The following is a 22,044-nucleotide window of genomic DNA, read 5'->3' as shown; positions in this document are numbered from 1 at the left end:
GAATTATTTTCTGATAAATCTTGTTTTGAAAGCTGTTATTTGTTCATTGCTATTGAAATTTCACTATTTCAACTATAATTGTCATCACTACACCTTTACTAATGCCTTAGAGAAGATTTAATTTGTGAATATTTTTCCCTTTTCTTTAGGTATGGCCGATGGCAAGCATTGTACTTTTCCACATCTACCTGGCAAAACCTTTGTGTATAATGCTTCTGAAGACAGACTGGAGTTGTGTGTGGATACTGCAGGACATTTCCCCATCGGTCCTGATGTTGAAGATTTAGTTAAAGAGGCTTTAAGTCAGGTTCGAGCAGAGGCTACTACAAGAAGCAGGGAATCAAGTCCTTCACATGGGCTGTTAAAACTAGGTAGTGGTGGAGTAGTAAAAAAGAAATCTGAGCAACTTCATAATGTAACAGCCTTTCAGGGAAAGGGGCATTCTCTAGGAACTGCATCTAGTAACCCCCACCTTGATCCAAGAGGTAGGGAACCTCCAGTTGTGAGAAAGCATAATACAGGGACAGACTTCAGTAATAGTTCCACTAAAACAGAGCTTCCAGTATTCCCCACTGCTCCAGGTAACAATGAGCTTATTCGAATAGCTCCTGGAGTAGTAACAATGAGAGACAGGCAGCTTGATCCTGATTTGGTTGAGGCCCAGAGAAAAAAATTGCAGGAAATGGTTTCTTCTATTCAGGCTTCAATGGACAAGCATTTGCGGGATCAGAATACAGAGCAGTCAGCATCTGATCTTCCACAAAGAAAAGTAGAAATTGTAAGTTCTTCTGTGAGGCCTGGAAATCTTCAGACTGGCTTGCATGAATCTTTTTCTTTAACTGGTGGCACTGAAAATTTGAATACAGAAACAACTGATAGCTGTGTGGGAGATGCACTGGGAGCAGCATTTGCCACAAGGTCAAAAGCACAAACGGGAAATTCTGTAGAAGAGCCTGAAGAGATGGATAGTCAAGATGCTGAGATGACTGAGCCAATGGATCACTCTTGATTTACTTAGAGGCTAATAACGGCAGGATGTTTATTGTGAATATGTAATATTTGTTGGCTGGGCCACATAACTTGATTAGTCATTAAAAATCTTGTATGTATGTAACTCAAAGATTATATCTTGTTATTCAGTGCATGATAGCAAGTGTGTGATTGGCAATAGCTTTTAATGTACTGCTGCCCAGGCTGGCTCCGAATTCCTATAAACTAGTTATTAGATCTGTTGAAATACGTTTCTTCCATATATGTGTTTCCTTGGAAGTTCTTTGTAATTTTAATTCCATGAAAGTCTTAATGTTTTAAACATTGAAAATTCTCTTGCTAATATGTTGGATTTCTAAAAAGACCAGAACTGGGAAGAAAAATAGAGTTTGCTAATGTTGATGTCATTCAGATAGCCATCCTTGGTATTTAGTAGAGTGTCAAAAGATGTATGTAAATTTGAAGTTTATCTGAACTAAATTGTATCTTTAAATTCATAAAATGATTTATTAGAAGTAGTATTCTGACATTTCTGTGCACATGAACATTTGTAGAGATAGCTATTCTTGGTAAAAAAATACTTTGAGAATTTTGCCAAATTGAGCAAAGTTGGAGACAAATATCTATTCTAGAATGATAAAGTCAATATGATTCAGTTAGTTGCTGTCTGAGCCAACATAGCCAATTGTGTACTCTGTTGATACTATGTTACCATTATTTTAATCCTGGCCTGGTCAAGTACCACCTAATTTGGCCTGTTTTGTTTTGTTGTTTGCAGGAAAGTTGATTGCAAATTGTGGTAGAAAAATTAAAAACAATTACAGCAGTAGTTAATTTCTAATTTTCAGAGTATGTCAGAATTCATGGAGGATTTATAAATAAGATTATCTTTATAAATGTGTTACATTGTTCTGGAACTTTGATCAATGATATTTCAGCCTGTATATGCTAAGTGTCTTTAAGCCCCTTTGAACCAAAAATGTTTCCTTTTTGTCTTAAGCATCCATACGATTTTGTTTGTTGGTTTTACTTGGGTTTAGATGCAAATTTTACTGCAACATACCCTGAGCATTTGCTTAAGTAGTATATTCATTAAATCTTTAGTGCCAGTGTCTTTGAGAAGCAGCTTTTATACTTATTCCTTAAAGACAAGAGTGTTTATCCTGAGACTGATACTGCACTATTTTATCCTGTTCTACAAACCTGTATTCTAAAATGTACATTTCAATCCATCTTCTTCCTCTCTTTACTGAAATTAAGTTGAATTTGAATGGATGAGAGAAAAATGTATGGTAATACAGTCTCTAACTTTAGAGCATTTCAAAGCCTGGCTGTCTCTGTTTGCACACGCAACAAATGCAGAACTGTTTGCAATTCTAAGAAGCTGTACACCAGAAATTATATTATTAGGTATTTAAAAATCTATATGTTCATAAAATAGGCAGTACTTTTAATTTGTTTTTTCAGAAAGGGAGGTTTTCTTTTATGAAAGTATCTTGAACTAAATCCACTTATTAAGTTACTCCATTTTTTAAATAAGGAAAGAATGGAGAATCCAGACATTTTATAATTTTATCTGAGCAAGGTGTATATATATATATATATATATATATATATATATATATATATATATACGTATATACATTTGGGTTTGTTTTTATCATAATGCCACATTTTTGCAGTATTTTATTTTCATTCTTCTAAATTTACTTTCAAGCATCTTTATAACAAAATAGCAAGATTTAGAACTTTTATATTGTGCTCTAGTTTTGCATAAAGTAAGAGAGCTACCAAATAATATTTAACACTTAGTATAGCTAGTCTAGCTTCTTTATTAAACCAAAAATTACAAAAATCATTTACCACTCTTATTTTTGGCTTTTTTAGCCATCAAAACATTTTTCCTTTTTTTTAAGTATAGGAAAGCTGTTCAATAGCAAAATAAACATTGCTTCCAAGTAAATTATATGATCACCTTTTTTTAATATTTTCTGCACCCATGGCTTGGTATGTTAATAACTGTCAAATAGGATCTTAAAACATTAAATGAAAAATATAAGAAAGAAAATTTATCTCCCTATTAAATACATTCGTGTAAATTATAATGCAAATATGAATATTAAAAGATGGGCTTGATTTCTGATAATAATTTATTATTTTCTGTAGCAACAGCATGCTATTTAGAAGCTGGCTGCGTATGAATAGTACATTAACAGAATAGTACATTAACAGTTTGAGTTCTCCCTTGATAAAGAATAAAAGGCTTGATTCTGAGAAGTGGTCAGATTTCTTGAAATTATTTTAACTTAGTTGAACATTTGAGTGGGATATTAACAAAGTAGCAGTTTGTAGTAAGTGGGTCAGGTATCTTTACAAAGGCTTTTTCTTTCCTTTTTTGATAGTACTGGAGTTGAACTCAAGAGTCTCAGGCTTGCTACATCCCCAGCTCTTTGTGCTTTAGTTATTTTTCAAATAGCATGTCACTTTTTTTTGTTGTTGTTGTCCAGGCCTGGACCACAGCCATATCCCCTCTGCATATCTGGGATTACAGGCATGTACCATCATGCCCAGCTATTTTGTTGACATTGGATCCTCATTAATTTTTGTTTGGTTTTGCCTTAAACATCACCCTCTCCTCCCTTGAGTTGCTGGCATTGCAGGTGTGGGCCTCACAAAAGTTTTAGGATAGTTTTGAGTTCTTAAATGTCCTCACAGTTATATAACTGATTATTTCTTAGTACTATCATTTGTGATAACTGCTGCATCTTAGAATCTAAGAGATCGCAATTACAGTATTTTTTACTCCTGGCTATAACATTATAACTGAACATGAAAACAGTATTTAAAATTTTTTTTTCATAATCTGTTCTGTAGTGGCTCATACCAAGTTTGGGTTGATGGCCCCTAGTCTAAGTAGTTAAAGGTGGAGTATGTCTAGAATACTGATAAAATCAGAGACAGCTAAAATTGACAGAAACAAGTCATTGCCAAATATTATGATTTAGACTCTAATGTCAAGGGAATGGTTACTCAGGAACTAAAGAGCAAACCCACAGTTGATTACCCCTGCGCCAAACTGTGTTTCATGTTATTTTATTGGAAAATGGTAGAATAAAGGCCTGAAAGTTACATAGAAGGCTGAGATGGGAAGAATGAAGTTTGAGATCAGCCCAGACAGAAAAAACAGCGGGACCTTGTATCAAAAAAGCAAGCCAGGGGGTTTTAGAACATGTATGTGATCCCAGCTACAGAGGAGGTGGGAGGATAACTCAGGCCAGCCTCAGGTAGGGAAAGGAGCCAGAGTTGTTATTTGTCAGTTGTTATTGACAAAAACTTGGTTTAGATCTTTCTATAGATTTTTACTTAGGCTTTTACAATCAAGCCTTACTGCTGACAGTTACATTATCAGTGTGTAATGTATCTGTGATTCCCAGCCATAGGTCTTTATAACCATTATTTTTTTTGATCAACTTCCTTTGAAATGAACAGTGTATCTGGCACAGGGTCTCTTACCTCAGGGAAGAACACTTGCTAGCAACTCATACTGCTAATTACAGGTTTTGAGAATTTTACTGGCATATCTCATATTAGCTACTACTAAGTGCAAATTTTGTAACTGTTGTTTTTGTAGGTAGTTGCTAAGACTGCTAGAGAACATTTACCTAAATATTTGAACCTTAGTAACAACTGACCTTTAGGTAGAAAATAAATGTGTAACTTCTGTCATTAATTTACTTCACTTGGACAATGCAGTGATAATATAACGTGTTTATTTCAAAATATCAGTACAGTTTTGTCCTCATTTTTTAACAGTTCTTTAACTGGCCCAGACTTAAAAATATTGCAATGAAAATTTTGAGTCCTCTTTCTCAAAGAGCTTCATCTTAAGATTTTAATAAAAATAGCCTTAGTAAAATTGGCTCAAATTTTACTCTATAAATTTTAAGTGACTTTATAACAGTAATAGTGAACTACATATTCTAAATTGGGTAGAGATGCCCTACCATTCAAGATTATATAATTTAACAAAATTGTTCCACCTTGAGGCTTTTCATAATGTAAGATGTACTTTTTCAAACCAAAACTCATAATAACTACAATAATAAAATGTACATTTAAGGAAACAATAATGGGAAAAATAATCACAAATGTTAAGATATAGTTCATTGCAAGTTCTGCCTTTTTAAAGCAGTATTGAGATTTGAACTCAGGGCCTTGGACTTGTTCTTGAGCCACACACTCCCAGCCCTTTTTGCTTTATTTTTCATCTTGGACCTCTGTCCTCCCATCTCTGCCTCCCAAGTAGCTGTGCCACCATGCTCAGACTGAGTTCTGCCATTCTTGGTATTTCTTTTGAGATACTGTTTCAGTTCATACTTAATGGTACTTAATTGTGAGAATTCAAACATTTGTTCCAACAGAAATTGTAAAAATTGTGAATTATTGGAGAAAATGCCAGTACTTGTATATCTGACATTTAAAGTTTTTAATTATGGAGTCTACATGCTTTTGTAGTATATTAATACAGTGATTATTCTCTTGTAAAAGAAAAGGAAAAACTAGTAAAGAGTGTTTTAGTTGATATTATCTGCTTGTGAGTATCAATTACTTAGTATTTTAAATTTTAAGGTATTGCATACGTGTCTTTAGAGTGCAGAAATCCCTCCCTGAGCCTTTATGCCTGTGGTAGAGCAATAAAAGACTGAAAAGGTTATCAATATCTTCAGGTTTATTTGACTTTAAGAATTAATGCTAAGAACTGGAAGAAAATGCTGGGAATATTTAGAAATAAGCAGTAATAGTGTCAATACTTAGAAAAAAGCAAATAGCAAAGGCTTCAACTGCTCAGTACAATAGTATAAATGTTATATCTCTATGGCACTAGTTTTTGCTTGTTATTTTTTTATTTCCTGATGTATATATTAAAATTGAATAATGAGTAATTGGTAATAGTACAACAGTGTATAGTGTTCTATGGCACACCTCACTGTACAGTATTTGAAGTTTTCTTTTATATCAGTAATAAAACTAAGTTGATACATACTGATTTTGCCCTCAACTTCACCTTGGCTTTGTAAAGTAATATTCTTTGGTTTTTTAGTTTCTGGAATTATACCTTAATATGCATGAACAAATCAGTTTTATAATGGAGTTCTTCATGTTAAAAAAAAAAAGTTCCTTAAGTGAGTTATCCAGAAGCAGTATTTTGTTCAATACTAGATATATTGTACCCATATAAAGGAGTAAATGTAAGCAATTGAGTCATTCAGTGCTTACTAAATATTTGAAAACAAAACAAAGGCATAGAATGAGAACTTGGTTTGTGCCTTTGTGTGGGGATGTGGGAGGTATGCGCTTGTGCGCACATGTTGTTCTAGGGCTTAAACCCAGGGCTTGGGCACTGTCCCTGTGCTTTTTTGCTCAAGGCTAACAATCTACCACTTGAGCAACAGCTCCACTTCTGACTTTTTGGGGGGCTTAATCAGAGGTAAGAGTCTCATGGACTTTCCTGCTTTGAACCATGATCCTCAGAGTCCTGAGTAGCTAGGATTACACACATGAGCCACTGATGTCCAGTGCCTTATTGCTTTTTAAAGCCTAAGTAAGAGAATTATAGTCAAGGCTGGCCAGGGCAAAAAGAGAGGCCTTAATTGCAAAAGAACTACAACAAAAATGGGCTGATAGCATAGCTGAGTAGTAGAGTAGTAGCACAGTGTCTGGCAAGCACCAGGCCCTGAGTTCAAACCTTACTGCAACAAAAATAAATTAAAAAAAAAAAACAAGTTTGTTTACTACAAAAGGAAAGGCTAAAAAGTATAAAAGAAGTAGATTTCCAAGCTCCATGTTTCTCAACTGCTTCAAATCCCATTGTGTACGTTCATCTGGGTACATCACACTGCTCCCCTCCCACCCCTACCCCCCCTCCCCGGGACCTGAAGGCAAGAGAATTTCAGACCTCAGAATTAGCTCTTTTGCCAGCATCCACAAACCACAAACTTTTATCTTCGGGACAGAAGAAGGTAGATGTCCACAGATAGTGAATCAGTTGATCTGGTTGTGATGGGTGAACAGAAGTTTCACTGGCAACGTATGACCGAATGATAACTATGTGTAAGTATACAGAGGCCTGAATCACTGTAACTCAGAACATTCCTGGGTTTCCTAATTCTTATTTATTTGATATATTATAAATTATATATTCATATATAAAAGTATTATAAACTTGAGGATAAATGTTTGAAGTTATTTCATTTTTTTTCTCGTATCTCAAAAGCAGTTCCAGATATAACACCTCAACCTGTTGACAAGAAAATCAAGCATTCTAGCTTCATTCTTTTATTTGTTGGTTGTGAAGCTTGAACGAAGGATCTAGGCACTGTCCTGAGCAATTTTTGCTCAAGGCCAGCACTCTACCACTTGATCCAAATACAGTGCCACTTCCAGCTTTTGAGTGGTTAATTGGAGTCTCTGGCTGGGTTCCTCAGATCTCAGCCTCCTGAATAGCTAGGATTACATGTGTGAGCCACCAGCTCCAGGCTCTAGCTTAATTCTTTTTCAGCTAACTTAACTGATAGAGATAGAATTGGCCAAACTGACATTAGTTTATGCAAATAACAGCAAAGTCAGATATGAACCTAGGTCTCTAAATTGAGAGCCAGAATCAGCTTTGAATTTTTGATATATAAGAATGTACTTACTTAGAAGGGGCTTCTGTAATTATTTTTAGTAAACCTTTTAAGGTATAATGCTGTAGCTATAACTAAATTGTCAATACTAAAATGAATAAGCTTATAAGTGGAGGTGTGGCTCAGTTGGTAGAGGGCCAAGCTTAAGCTAAAAAGGCAAGAGAGCAAAAGGCCCTGAGTTTAAGCCCTAATGCTGGCACAAAAAATAAGGAATAAAATTTTAAAAAGCTTCTCATCCTTTTATATAAATTTACAAATTTTCTGCCCTCTTAGTCATCATGAAGTCAGATCTCTTAGCAATATCATCTTCTATTGACCTCTTATAGTATAGTACAGATTGATTATTCCTAATCAGAAGATCTGAAATTTAAAATGATCCAAAATATTAAGACTTTTTGAGTGCTTACATAACACTACAATTGGAAAGTTCCGCTTTCCATATCATGAGTCACAGGCAAAACACAGGTGCATTAAAAAATGTATATATTTACCTTCAGGCTGTGTATATAAAGTATATCTGAAACATAAACTTCATGTTCAGACTTGGGTTTTATCCCTGATATAGCTCTATGTATATGCAAGTATTCTCAACTCTTGAGACACTTAAGAAACATACCAAACAAAGGACTTAGTCTATAATACCGCATGATCCACCCATTTGAAGTATACCGAATATATCCCACTGATTTTTTTTTTGTATATTCACAAGGTTGTACACCATTACCATAAACAATTTTAGGCCATTTCATCATCCCCCCCCAAAAAAAGAAATCTGTACCCATTAGTAATTGCTTCTTTCTTTGCTAGAGAGCAACCAATCCCCTTTCTGTCTCTTCATTGCTTTACAAAGCAAGGCAGTGATGAACAAATTTATGTTTTGAAAGATTCTAAGACCTTGTGGAGGATATATTGGATTGGAAATGACTAGAAACTGGGAGGTTAGTTAAAGGCTTGCTGCACCTGAGTGTGAGAGAGAGCTTGAATGGATGTACAGGCAATGGAGATGGAAAGGAGAGGATAATGGAAAAAGTAAAATGATGAATCCAAATTCTAAAGTTTTTATTTGAAAGTTTGGTGTGTGGTGCTATGAATTAGGAATCACATACAAAAGTAATTATAAATTGGTGGTTTTGAACTGAGTTCCATTTTGAGACATGTTGAATTTTATGTGCTTTGTACTTTCAGATGAGGAAAGGTAGAAATCAGATATTGGGTTAGGATTGAAAATATAGACATGAATCATAGAATGATTGTAAGCAGGGCAAGCCAAAAAAAGCAAGGGGAACAAGTACAAAGCTCTGAGTTAAAACCCCAGTACTGCCAAAAATGACAATTAAAAATAATGAAGAAAGGAAGGAAGGGGAAGAGGTTAGGACAGAAGGAGGGAGGGGGTGGGGGAAGGAAAGAGGAAGGAATTAATAATAGATCTAGATGAGCTTGCCTAGGACATATAGTGAGGAGAGAGTTTTTAAAAAATGAATTTTTGAGGAACATGTGAGTATAGACTTTGAAATCATGGCGGTAATATCACAGAACCCCAGTGATAAAAGTTCCAATTAAATGGGGAAATGAAATTAGATAATCTCAGCACTTGAGAGGCTAAAGCAGAAGGACCATAAGTTTGAGGCCCGCTTAGTATATACAGCAAGATCTGGGTAAAAAACTAATAACAAAAATAACAAACAGAAGTTAATGAAGTCACATACTGTAGGAAGTTTGGGCTGAATGAAGATTGGGTTTATGGGGTTAGGTGACTTTGGTGGCCACAATTTCAATGGCATGGTGGTAGTAAAAGTAGATTTCAAGAAGACTGAATATTGATTTGGTAGTGAAGTCAAGATACTCTTTCAAGAATTTTTACTGAAACGGAAGAAGGGAAAGTGGTAGACAGGGTTATGGGAGGGAAGGATAGATGGGGAAAATACTTAAACAAATGATTTCAGCAACTATTTCAGGGTTATGGGAGGGAAGGATAGATGGGGAAAATACTTAAATGATTTCAGCAACTATTTCAGAGCCAATATTCCCTTTATATAACAACATTTTTCCATTCCCTAGTTAGATAACTGAAATTTACTAAGATGAGATTAATAACTTAAATATTAAAAAATCACACTATTTCTTCTCTGGTTGGGATATACTTGATTATGTCCCCACATGTAGTAGAGGTTTGGTCTTTAGAGCGGTGGTGGTGAGAGGAGTTGGGCCGTTAAGATGTGGGGCCTAGTGGGAGGCCTGTAGCCTCTCTGGCTTCCTGATTTCAGGATGGTGTCTCCCATACATTCTCCTGCCATTTTGACAATCGTTGCAGTTAGGCCCATGCTACAGGCTGAACATTGTAATGCTCCCTTCTTCCTGCTTGATCTTGGACCTTGAACCTTTAGAAATGTGAACTAAATAAATCTCAGGGATTTTGTTACAGTGTCAGAACATAGACTAATAGCTCATATAGAGGAGAAACAAGAAACAATAAAACTGCTGCCAAGCATAACTCACGCTGATTATCTATCTATCTATCTATCTATCTATCTATCTATCTATCTATCTATCTATCTGTCTGTCTGTCTGTCTGTCTGTCTGTCTGTCTGTCTGTCTGTCTGTCTGTCTGTCTACATTTAAAAATCACTATGAACACAGTAATTATAAATATAGATATCATTTGACTAAATAAGTGTCCTCAAGCCTTGAGTTCCCTGTGCACCAGTGGCTTTTTGGCTGTAATCCTAGCTATTAGGCTGTGATTTGGGGATCGTGGTTCTAAGCTATCTGGCCAGGAAATGAACCACCAAAAGTCATAAGTGGAGCTGTGGCTCAAGTGGTAGAGCACTAGTCTTGAGCAAAAAAGCTCAGGGACAAACATATTCTCTGAATTCAAGCCCCAAGACTAGTAAAAACAACAACAAACAAACAAACCCCCCAAACCCTTGAGTTGTATCCTCTTCAGTGATATGATTTTATAAAATGGAGAAACAGCTCTTGGTTCAGTCTGAAAAAATACAGTCTTCCCTGTTTACTGGTAGTTACAATTCTGGAAATATTTTAAAGTATTTTAAAACTGTAAAAAAAATCCATGTACTGTGCTTATGTGTGAAACAGAGGTTAGGTTTAGTCTGAAATCATGATAATCAGGTTTTCACTTTGGAGACTGGTTGAAATGACACAGGACATGTCTTCCTTGTGCAAAATGATCACAAGTTGTGTATTCCTAGTCCAAGCACAACTCAATGCAAATACCTCCAAGACCTATGAATTCCACTGAAATTCCCACAATTCACTGTGCTCTATGCAATTGCCTGGATATGCCAGGCCAGTAGAGAAGGGGAGACTGAAAAGGGACAAAGTTATTATTCCTGATGAAGTGGAAGGTAATAATATATAGAATAGAAAAGGATAACAGCTCTCCAGTGCTGCAGTAAGAAATTACCACTAATTTAGTGGTTATAAAACCATACAAACTTCTCTTATCCTAAGGTTCTGGAAGCCAGAAATGAGAAAAGCACCCCCATTAAAATCAGGGGGTGTTGTAGGGCTATATTCATTTCTGGGAGCTTTTTCTGGTATCTAGAGATTGCCTGAAATTCCTTGCCTGGTAACCTTTTCTTCTAGCATAGAGATTACACTGGGCCTATCATATGAAGATCTTCAATTTAATCATACAAAGTCTCTTTTGCCACTAAAAGTAACACATTATCAGTTATGGGGATTAGGAAAGGAACATCTTTGGGGAACCATTACTCTAGCACAAAAGTGTAGAGGCAAAGAGTATTGGTTGAAATGGGACACTTTAAAATATTTCTTTTACAATTTTTGATTGCTCTTATTTTTAAATTTCAAAGCTAAACTAAGAATTCTATAGCAGCTTGTATTACACAATGTTATTTCTATTTATAATTTTCATCAAACTTAAAATGGCACTCAATGTAGAGATTAGTAAAAGTAGAAAGATGGGTGGGGGAGAGATTGAAGCAAAGATTCTGAATCCAAGATACAGTTCTAAGCCTATATTTTGTTGTTATACTGTGGTTCCTGACAATGCATATTTTAAAAAAGTATCACCAATGTTGGAGCAAGCTTTATATACTTTTCTAGTAAGCTCTCTGTTACTATTACAAAATACATGATATAATTTTTGTGTGTGTGTGTGGGGGGGTGGGTCCTAGGGTTTGAACTCTGGGCCTGGGCACTGTCCCTGAGCTCTTCAGCTCACAGCACTACTTCCTGTTTTTCTGGTGGTTAATTGGAGATAAGAGTCATGAAATTTTCTGCCTGGGCTGGCTTTGAACTGTGATTCTCAGATCTCAGCCTCCTGAGTAGCATGAGCCATTGGCGCCCGGCTGACATCAATTCTTAAAAGAAAAGTATTTATTGGCTGGCCCTGTTGTTTTGGTGCAGCAGCACATCATGGCAGAGTGCATTGAGAGCAAAGCTGCTACATTAGAAGCTTGGGGGGGAAAGTTGAGGAACAGAAGGGGATCAGAGCCTTACAATCCCCTTCAAGTGCACATTGCCAATAACCTAATGACCTCCTATGAAGTCCACTTCTCAATGGTTCAACCACTCCTCAATAGTGCTGCTCTGGGGACCAAACTTTTTTTTTTTTTTTTTTTTTTTTTAATATGGGCCTCTGGAAGACATTCAAAATCCAAATGATAGTGGATACCATACTTGTGCTATTTCCTTATAAAAGAACTTTGTCAATTTTTAGAGTTTAGCCACCAACTGCTTTTTAAATGCATGAATAAATACTTCTACAACAGTTGTATAATGCAAAAATATGTAGGGCAAAAGATAAAACCTGCCTTGCTTCCATTTCATTTTTTTTCTCCAAAGTGAAAATTTGTTCAATTTGTATACTCCAGAAACCATTTTTTTTCTAGACTGTCAGGATGTATCCAAATATGTCAAGTTTTTATTTATATAAGTGATACACTAGTTATACAGTTCTATTACACTCTTTCCACTATACCTTATTTCTATACGACATGTACATGGTATTTTTCTTGCTTCTGCCTCTGTATGCACTTGGACAAATTAACCTTCTGGTGGCCAATTTTCACAGTTAATGAAGTGGATGGAAGTTATACCTATGCTTGATAAAGTTTTTATGTTTAATGAATTTGTAAATATTACCAAAGACAAGTGCATACAAAGCACCTAGAGGGCCCTAACAGTGTTAATACCCATTTAATGACATCTCATTTTTTTTTTTTTTTTACTATTTTTACTATTTCATACTATTCAAACTAGTATCACGATTATGTGACTGTTTCTATTTTGGGGTTCTTTTGGGATTCACTACTGTAAGCATTAAAATGTATCTATTATTTTCTTTTATTGAATTATTTCATGGAGATAAAATAATTTGTCAACAGACTACACATAGAGCTCCCCTATGACCCAGCAATCCCACTTCTGGGCATTTACCCAAATGACCACAAATAAGGCCACACTAAAGCTACCAGCACAGCTATGTTTATCACAGCATTATTTACCATAGCTAAGATATGGAACCAACCCTATCAGTTAAGTGAGTTGAAAAATAAGCTAGAGCCCAGCACTGGTGGCTCACACATGTAATCCTAGCTATTCAGGAGGCTAATTCTGAGGATCCTGGTTCAAAGCCAGAGACTTCAATTAACCACTCAAAAAACAGAAGTGGCACTGTGGATGCCACTCAGTAGATGAATATGTATATGGCTTTTGCCATCTATCAGTTTCCAAATTTTGCTACCTCAGTAGTAATAAAATAGGATTTCAAATCTTTTTTTTTTCCTGTTGGCCCTCCCCATACTGTTGATACCTACCCCCCAATAGAGCTTGTTATACTTTTTTGTGATGTTTTTCTTTTTCCTTCTAGCATATATTAATTGTATGAAGGGGCTTCCCTATGGCCATTCAAATATTCATAAATAATTGAGTCAGACGAACCTTGTCTATTACTCCTTTCCTAGTACCCTCTATTACTCAAATCTATTTTAATTTGTAATTTTCTTTTACCCTTACAAACATACCTATTCAAACATTTGCCTCTTTTTCTCTTATTCATTTTACAGATACTGTATTTATTGATTGTCTGGGTGGCCCTCTTTTAGAGACTGGGATTCTAGTTGTAAATAAAACAGACAAAAATCCCTGTGTGAAATTAGTTACACATACAGTTTTATAAAAAGTGTAGTCTCGCTGGGCGTCGGTGGCTCATACCTGTAATTCTAGCTACTCAGGAGGCTGAGATCTGAGGATTGTGGCTCAAAGCCAGCCCAGGCAGGAAAGTCTGTGAGACTCTTGTCTCCAATAAACCACTCAGAAAACCATTAGTGGTGCTGTGGCTCAAGTGGTAGAGCACTTGCCTTGAGCTGAAGAGCTCAGGGACAGCACCCAGGCCCAGAGCTCAAGCTCCACAACTGAGAATTAAAAAAAAAAAAAAAAAGTCTCTTAGGCATTCTGTTTGCTAGCAAACCTGAGAAGTATTTACTTACACTATAGAAGAATGGGAAAATGTGCAGCTACATCAATGCTGAATTATCATAGGAAGAGCTTTACTCAAAGATGTATAGAAAGTTAATTTGTTATTTTTGGGGATAGAACTGAGGTCCTCACACATGCTTAGAGTAGGTACTCTACCTCTAAGCTAGTATTCAAGGAATGCCCAGCTTTTGCCCTAACACCTGTTTCCTTTTGGTATTCAATCCCCATAATTCAGGTAATCTCAGTGAAAAACTTGGGAACTAACAGACTATTTAAAATTATTCTCAGGTAGTTCAAGAGTAGAAATAAGGAAGAATGTTCTTTTATCTTCAGTTTTTGATAACTACAAATAAAGCTATTATAAACTCTAAAGTGACTATTTACATTGCAATAGGCAATGTATGAAAGCTATATATGTTTCAGCGTTTTCATCTTCTCCAACACTTCCTCCATCTTATTTTCTATTTGATATACGGTAGTATCTCACTGTGGTTTAATTTGCATATATCTATTGATTTTATTTCCATGTCCTTATCACTTTTATTCACTACTTTATCTTCATTAGTGATCTGCCCAGATCTTTTGCCTGTTTTTTTTTTATTGATTTCTTAACTCCCAAAATCTTAATGATATATTTGAGTATGTGCATTCAAATGAATCACTTTAATTCCAGTGTTTAGTTTTATAAGTGATTTAAATGATTGTACTTTATCCTCATAAGTATTTCCACTATATGTAAAATGAGAGGGATTTATTTTACTATCAAAATCTAAAACATCTGCCTCAAGATCTAAAAAGAATAAAATTAACTATAGTCTACAATATAGCAGAAGTTCTGCTTCCTGTTAGAATATAAAGTCCAAGAATAAATAAGAAAACAGATTTCTAATGACATTATGGATCTAATAAAATCTGGAGACTAGTTTTTATATATTTTTGTTAAGTGAAGCAACAACTAAGGAACGACTTAAAAAAAAACACTTTATCGCCCCCAAATCTATGCTTGAGAAAAAAAGGGAACTATAAAAACGCAAGTGAGCCTGACAATATTGCACGCAAGCTCCTCTGAATTCATATTTGCACCTGTGTCTCTGCTTTGCAAAAGACGACCCATGTAGCATTTCAAAATAGAAAAATGTTCAGTTTGTTACAATAGTAACCATGTGGTTCAAGGCTCTACCCAGTAGAGCATGCTGCCTTGCAAATACGGACCTTGAAGCGTGTCTAATCTTCTGGCTGTTAACCTACTTTAATGCTACAGTAACGGTGAAATTTGTAGGTATTTAGTTTTGGAACCTCTAAATTTCAACTGCTTAGAAACTCCTCTGGAGCAGAACCCTCTCCCTCCCGTCTCCCCTGCGTCGGTCAGGTCACCTTCTGCCCTTGACTTCCATTCATCTGGGCAGAATTCCCGGTCCCCGCTCGTCCTCCGGCCCAGCGCTCCGGGCTCCAGGCGCCCGCACCGCGGACACGGGCTGTCCTCCCCCCGCACCCCCCCACCCCGCCGGTCCGCGATCCGGCACCGAGGACCTGCTGCAGTCAGCTACAGATTATCCATCTCCCTTTGCCTTTCCTAGGACGCCCCCAATCAAACATGCGCCCACCCCACCACCACTTTGCACATTTCTGCTCTGTCGAAGGAGGATAACGTTGGAAGGTCTCCCCACTTTCGTAACTACGCCTGGGCAAAATTAAATCGCTTTTTTTTCTGCTGAAGAATAACGGCTGTGCAAATCTGATGGCTAGATTTGTTTTCAGGTCTGAAGACCAAGCTTCAGGACCAGGGAGGCGGGACTCAAGAAGCCGAGCCCCGCCCCCTACCGCGCCAGGCCCCGCCCACTCCCACCCCTCGCCAAGGCCTCCGCCCCTCGCCCAGGCCTCCACCTCACACCCCGCGAAATTTGGGGTAGCGGGGGTCAACCCCGCCCCCGCTTCCGGCCCAGCCTGGTGCGAGCGCAGGAACTCGCTTTCCCGGCAGTACCCGCGCTCCGCCCCGCTCCCCGGCCAGGCGCGTTCCGAGTCCTGTCGCGGCTCTGCCCCGCCGCGGTGCACCCGCGGCCTCCCTCCGCAGGCTCCGGGCCTGGCTTCCAGCGCCCCAGCCCCGCCCTCGGCCGCGCGCGCGCCCCGCCCTCGCTGCCCGCGCCCCGCCCTCGCTGCCCCCGCCCCCCAACCCCCCCCCCCCCGCCCTCCGCCCCCGCGTGCGGCTGCCGCAGCCAATGGGGTGCCGGGCCGCGTGCGCAGATTCAAACGGCGGCTCCAGAGGGAGGCTGGGCGCGAGATTCGGCGGTGCCGACAAAACCCTGCAGGCGGCTGCGAGCGCTGCAGAGCTGCTCACCGCGGAGGGCGGGCGGGAGTGCGGGCGGGGGGGGGCGCGTCGGCGTCCGCGGCGCGGCCCGGACAGACCGCGGCCACCGGCTTGAGAGGCGGCGGGGAGGGGCCGGCCGTGGGCGGGGGCGCGCCTGCTGACATGCCCGGGGCATCCTGGGCCGGGCCGGGCCGGGGCTAGGAGCGGCGCCAGGGCTGGGGGCGGGTCGCGGTCCGTCCCTGCGTCCCTCCGTCCCGTCCTGTCGGGCCGGGGGGCCTGCGTTCCGCACTCGGCCGCCTCGGGGCAGCAGCGAGGGAAGCGGCGGGAGGGTCGGGGGACGAGGAGCATCCGCCCGAGGCTGGAGGAGGCTGACCCGCGTCCCCGCCCAGCCCGCGCCTATGCGGTACTTGAAGGATGGCGAAGAGGTCGCGCAGGTGGGTGACATCCCGGGGTCCGGGGCCCGTCGGCTGGCTCTCGGCTCGGCTTCCCTTTCCTCTGCCGCCGCCCCTTCGCCCGAGCCTCCCACACGCTGTCTTTCCCGCTGTCACCCCCGGTGGATTGGGTCCTGCAGGCAGGAGTGCAGCCAAGACCTCCAGAAAGTTGGGGTCTCGAGTCCAGGAAGCAGAGGTTAACAAAGGCTCGGGTTGCTCCTTGGAGTTGATTCTCCCCGCAGTGCACAGCCAGGCTCCTAACATTTCACAGCCGCTTTTTTTTGGGGTGGGGAGCGGGGGGAGGGAGGGAGGGAGGTTTTTTGCCTTTCAGAGTATACGTCACGCTGGTAGAAGTGGCGATGTCCTGCCTGGATGACTCCAACACCGGTTCTGGCTCCTGAATGACCGCGCCACTCAGAGCAGGGAACTTGGGATCGAGCAGTGTGGGCACCGCTCTTGCCAGCTTTGCAGCCTCGAAAGGTTATGGAAAATCATCTTGGGGAAGAGCAGAGGGCTTATTCTCACCTTTCTGTACACATTCTTAGCATGTTCCTGCTGGGACAGTGTCAAACTGTTGCTACCCGTATAGCTAGATCTTAAAATAAAGCAATATATTTTTATTCGTTTAACGTTTGACACTACTTGTGTTACAGTAGTGGTGCACGATTTTTTTCTTTTGTGGTTGGAAAGTGTGTTAGGATGAATGTATACATATCCGTGCCACTATAGTAGTTGCTCCATTGTATGGAGTAGGTTAAGTTCTCCTCCTCATCCTTCATTTTCAACAATATTAAAAGGTTTTGGGCAGGATTTTCAAATGCTTTTATTTTTCTGGATTCATAATCTCAAAGTCTTACCTACAGTTGTATTTCCTGAGTTGGAATTAGTACTGGGAATCATTTGTTTTACGTTTTGGTAAATCAACTTTAGCAATAACAATCCATAATCTTACTTTATACATATATCAATTAACTGGTGTAAGATGGTTCTGCATAAGTCAGTATGAAATTATGTCATAGTTATTTTATAGCAACTACAGTATAGGACAAATCCCCAGAGAGGTAGACCAGATGTGTACACACAGATCTTTAGCAATAGGGTTTTTAACCTTCACACTATTGACACTTTAGATCTGATGGTTCTTTGTACTGGGGGTGGTGTGGAGTGGGGGAATGTTCAGCCACAGGCTTTGTCTGTACTCAGTGGAACAGTAATACTCTGCTTCCCACAGTCCTGACAAAAGTGTCTCCACATACTGCCTTGTGTCATTTGGGGGAGGGGAGCAAAATCACACAGGTAAGAACTGCTAATCTAGAAATCCAAGACTCAGTTAACTGTTCCGTCTTCAAAAAACAGAAGTTAGAAGCTTCTGTGGTGACGATTGCTGAAGTACTATAGGCCTTTTGGGTTCTTTTTTTGGGGGAGGGGAGGAGTCCGGTCGTGGGGCCTGAACTCTTGGCCTGGGCGCCGTCCCTCAGCTCTCAGCTCAAGGCTAGTGCCCTACCCCTTGAGTCACAGTGCCAACTCTGAGTTTTTCTGCTTATGTGGTGCTGAGGAATGGAACCCAGGGCCTCATGCATGCAAGGCAAGTGCTCTACCACTGAGCCACCTTCCCAGCCCCCCCTTTTGGATTCTTAAGTCTTAAAATTTTTAAAAACTTAATAGGCTGGGTGTCAGTGGCTCACACCTGTAATCCTATTTACTCAAGAGATAGGTTTGAGGATCTTGGTTAGAAGCCAGCCTGGACTGGCTTATCTCCAATTAAATACCAAAAAAATAAAAAAAAGGCTGGAAGTGGAGCTTTGGGCTCAAGTGGTAAAGCTTTGAGCACATAAGATCAAGGAGAGCAATGCAAAGTAACAAGTTGAAGTCAATAAAATTGTATTTATACTTAAGGTGAAATTATCTACTTAGTATTGATGTTAATCTTAGTTGAAACAGTTTCTTGGCTAATTCTGTCATCATTGTTACAGTATGTTTAGACACTGATATTTGAATGTTAGAACTCGCCTAGGAAGGAGAACTTAGTTTTCTGTTACATAGTTGTTTCCTAATACTAGAGTAAGAAAGGAGAAATTATTTAATAATTAGTTTGCCCGTGTAAATTCTTTTATTGACATAACTATGTGCTTTAGATACTTTAAGGTTTAAATCTGGAATAACTAAATAGAATGAAGGTATACTTTTTAGGGAGCATACAGGTAGAAGTGTGGCAAGAAATTGTCACTTCTGACTATTTCTTCTGCCTTCATACTTGAGTTTTATGCTTTAAGTTGTATTTCTTGTATTTGTAAATATGTATGGCTTGTGTATTTTAGAGGATAACAAATGGAATGTTTTGAAGGAGAAACCTATTCATGGGGGACAAAGTCAACTCAGCCTTTGATTAAGAATGTTAACATATATGAATGAAATTTACGGTAGAGAAAGGAATCCAGTCATTTCAAGTTGTATTTTGAGATCTCCAGTAAACAACCACTTAATAAGTTGAATGAAAACTGTACTTGGCTGCATAAAAGCTCCACATAGAAATATAGGCATAAATCCTTTAATAGACTTTTTTCCATGTGATCTAAATAGAAAATTGTTGCCTCAGGTGTGAAACAACTGAAAGACATTGGCTTCTTTGATTTTTATTTAATAGCTATAGATTAACTCATTGAAATGGACATTTTTCTCAATTTCATTGTGGAAAAGGCCAACTAATAGTGAGACTTCGCAGTTTTGATGGTATAATTTACAGGCACTTACACAACTAGGATATCTGTTATTAATATGTAGTTGATTTTAAAGTATATTCTATGTACAAATAAAAGGTCTTTTTTGAAAAGTTCTCCCTTAAAAATAAACTGCAATCATTTAGAAGCTGCAAAGCTTCTAAAAGATTACTCCTAAAAGATTAAGATATTTTCACTCGATATTACCATTGACTGCACTAAACCACAAGATAAAGCCAGGTTTTACATTGCAAGATATTTTTCAGTGATTTTATGCATGTATACACAATGTGCATGTATGTGTGTATGTATGTAGCAGTTATACTCTTTATTTCCAACAAAACAAGTGCAGGTGAAAGTATACTGATAAATAATAAATGCTTTCTGAGTTTTGTTGTAATGGCAGAATTGTCTTGGGAAAGAAGATAAATTCTATCCCAGTTTTAAATCTATTAATGTAACGGTTTGTATTTTGTAGTCTGTAAAGATAGTTTCTAGCTTTAATGTATATCCTATTTTGAGGACCTTTTGTGGTGATCTTTTCTCACTTAAAAATATATACTCCAAAAGAATAAATAGACATGTTATCACCTTTTTGTTTATGGGTAGCTGGGCAGAACTCTCCCCAGAATTTGTTTTACTATTTCTATTAATCATGGTCTACTATGTGAAATCAGATTGGTCTTTTTTTTTTTTTTTTTTTTGGGTCCGGTCGTGGGGCCTGAACTCTGGGCCTGGTCGCTGTCCCTCAGCTCTTCAGCTCAAGGCTAGCGCTCTACCACTTGAGCCACAGTGCCACTTCCGGCTTTTTTCTTTTTGCTTATGTGGTGCTGAGGAATCGAACCCAGGGCCTCGAGTATGCAAGGCAAGCGCTCTACCACTGAGCCACCTTCCCAGCCCCCAGATTGGTCTTTAAAGCTAGTTAGCAGTCAAGATTTGGAATTCAGTACTCATGTATGCAATACATTGTAATAACCACTGGGTGGCCTGATTTCACTTTATTATGTTAGCCTGGTAAATGCTCATATCCTTGAGTATAACAAAAACATTAAATCCAGTTACCCTATTGTCACAAAGTATAAAAACTGTGTATTTTAGTGTGCTAAAGATTTCAGACTTCTGGAAGTTTGTGATATTAAAGAGCAAGCAATTTTGTGAGAACAAGTTTTAGAAAAACTTATATTTCTCTCTAATTATAAACCAGTAGTAATAGTACCATATTTAATATTTTTTTTACTTTTTTAGATGGCTTGTTACTTTAAAACTGAACTTCTCCAAATATTTTATCATAATATCAAGTATGAATAATTTGTGTATTATTTCACAAGTTTTGACTATCACATCCTTTTTGTTTATACTCCACTGTATACTACTCTTAACCATTTCCTGGCCTAACAAGATAAAGATTTTTTTGTGCTTTGTTGTTTCAAATGTACCCTGATCACTTTATTGATTTATCATTTACAAAACTGTTTCCATTTGAGTATGGTAGTTTGGTTAGACATTGGACATTTATAGAATCAGATATACATAGAAATAACTTGGGACTAGAGGTATAGTTCAGTGGTATAGTGCTTGCCTAACATGAGACAAGGCCAGACCCTTGGTTCAATCTCTAAGTCCACCAAAAAAGAAAGAAAAGTAAGAAAAATGAAAAGTAAAATAAGTTGATGACAAAACTAAGAAGTAGAATTAGATTTTAGGAATGTCCCAGTGGTAGAAAGATATTCTAAGAATTCTTTTATGTTCCCTTGTTCTCATCGCTTAGAAAACCCAGCTTCCTGAATGATGGTGGGCCATATAACTCATCGTGTGAAACTGATGAGCATGCTGAGTATAGTAGAGAATGGGACCTCATGTAGAAATAGACATCTCTCACAAGTTATGTAGTCCAAAACTAAGGAGCTGCATTTAACAATTGAACATGTTCTTTGGAAAATTACTCCTTGGTAACTACTCTTGGACTAACGTTACATTTTTGTATGTATATCCTTAAAGTAATATTTTGTTAACAACTTTAAGGTGGATTTTTTACAGATTAGATGTGATGTAGATTTTTTTGGCAAATACTCAATATTTATACAGGAAAATTGTGTTAGAAGTAACTTTTTTTATTATCTTCAAGTAGTTGTACAAAGATGTTCCCATTTGACAAAACAGTATATGAGTACAAAGTGTCTGACAACATTGTCACCCATCTCTCTTAACCCATCCCTTCTCTCACTTTTTTTCTTTGAGATTAGATGATTACACAAATTTCATATATTTCCCAGTATAGTGGAATAGTGATACTATTGTCACAAACATATACTAACTTTTCACAAGGCAAATTGTCATTATCATGTCTATACAGTTTGTGAATTCTATAAGAAGTAATTTTTTTTAAAAAGCAGTCTCTAATATGCTGTTGTGGAAGCTATTGGAATCTAAAGGGAGCGAGAAAGAGGACA

The 22,044-nt window shown here is 38.4% G+C and overlaps 2 protein-coding genes across 8 annotated transcripts in view; both read left to right on the top strand.

The window, feature by feature from the left end:
* Positions 1–5,423, top strand: part of Vcpip1 (valosin containing protein interacting protein 1) — a 37,174-nt gene extending 31,751 nt beyond the window's left edge. For both annotated transcript variants that reach the window (XM_069990838.1, XM_069990837.1), the window contains one exon: positions 150–5,423. In XM_069990838.1, coding sequence (XP_069846939.1) covers positions 150–1,009 — 860 coding nt within the window. In that variant the 3' untranslated portion in view covers positions 1,010–5,423. The remainder of the gene's footprint in view (positions 1–149) is intronic.
* Positions 5,424–16,712: 11,289 nt separating this feature from the next.
* Mybl1 (MYB proto-oncogene like 1) overlaps positions 16,713–22,044 on the top strand; it is a 40,125-nt gene continuing 34,793 nt past the window's right edge. For all 6 annotated transcript variants that reach the window (XM_069990835.1, XM_069990830.1, XM_069990833.1 and 3 more), the window contains exon 1: positions 16,713–16,880. In XM_069990835.1, coding sequence (XP_069846936.1) covers positions 16,861–16,880 — 20 coding nt within the window. In that variant the 5' untranslated portion in view covers positions 16,713–16,860. The remainder of the gene's footprint in view (positions 16,881–22,044) is intronic.

Source organism: Dipodomys merriami, unplaced genomic scaffold (assembly GCF_024711535.1).
Source record: "Dipodomys merriami isolate MVZ:Mamm:240054 unplaced genomic scaffold, mDipMer1.0.p SCAF_4, whole genome shotgun sequence".
Classification (NCBI taxonomy): Eukaryota; Metazoa; Chordata; class Mammalia; order Rodentia; family Heteromyidae; genus Dipodomys; species Dipodomys merriami.
This window is presented reverse-complemented; position numbering and strand designations above follow the sequence as displayed.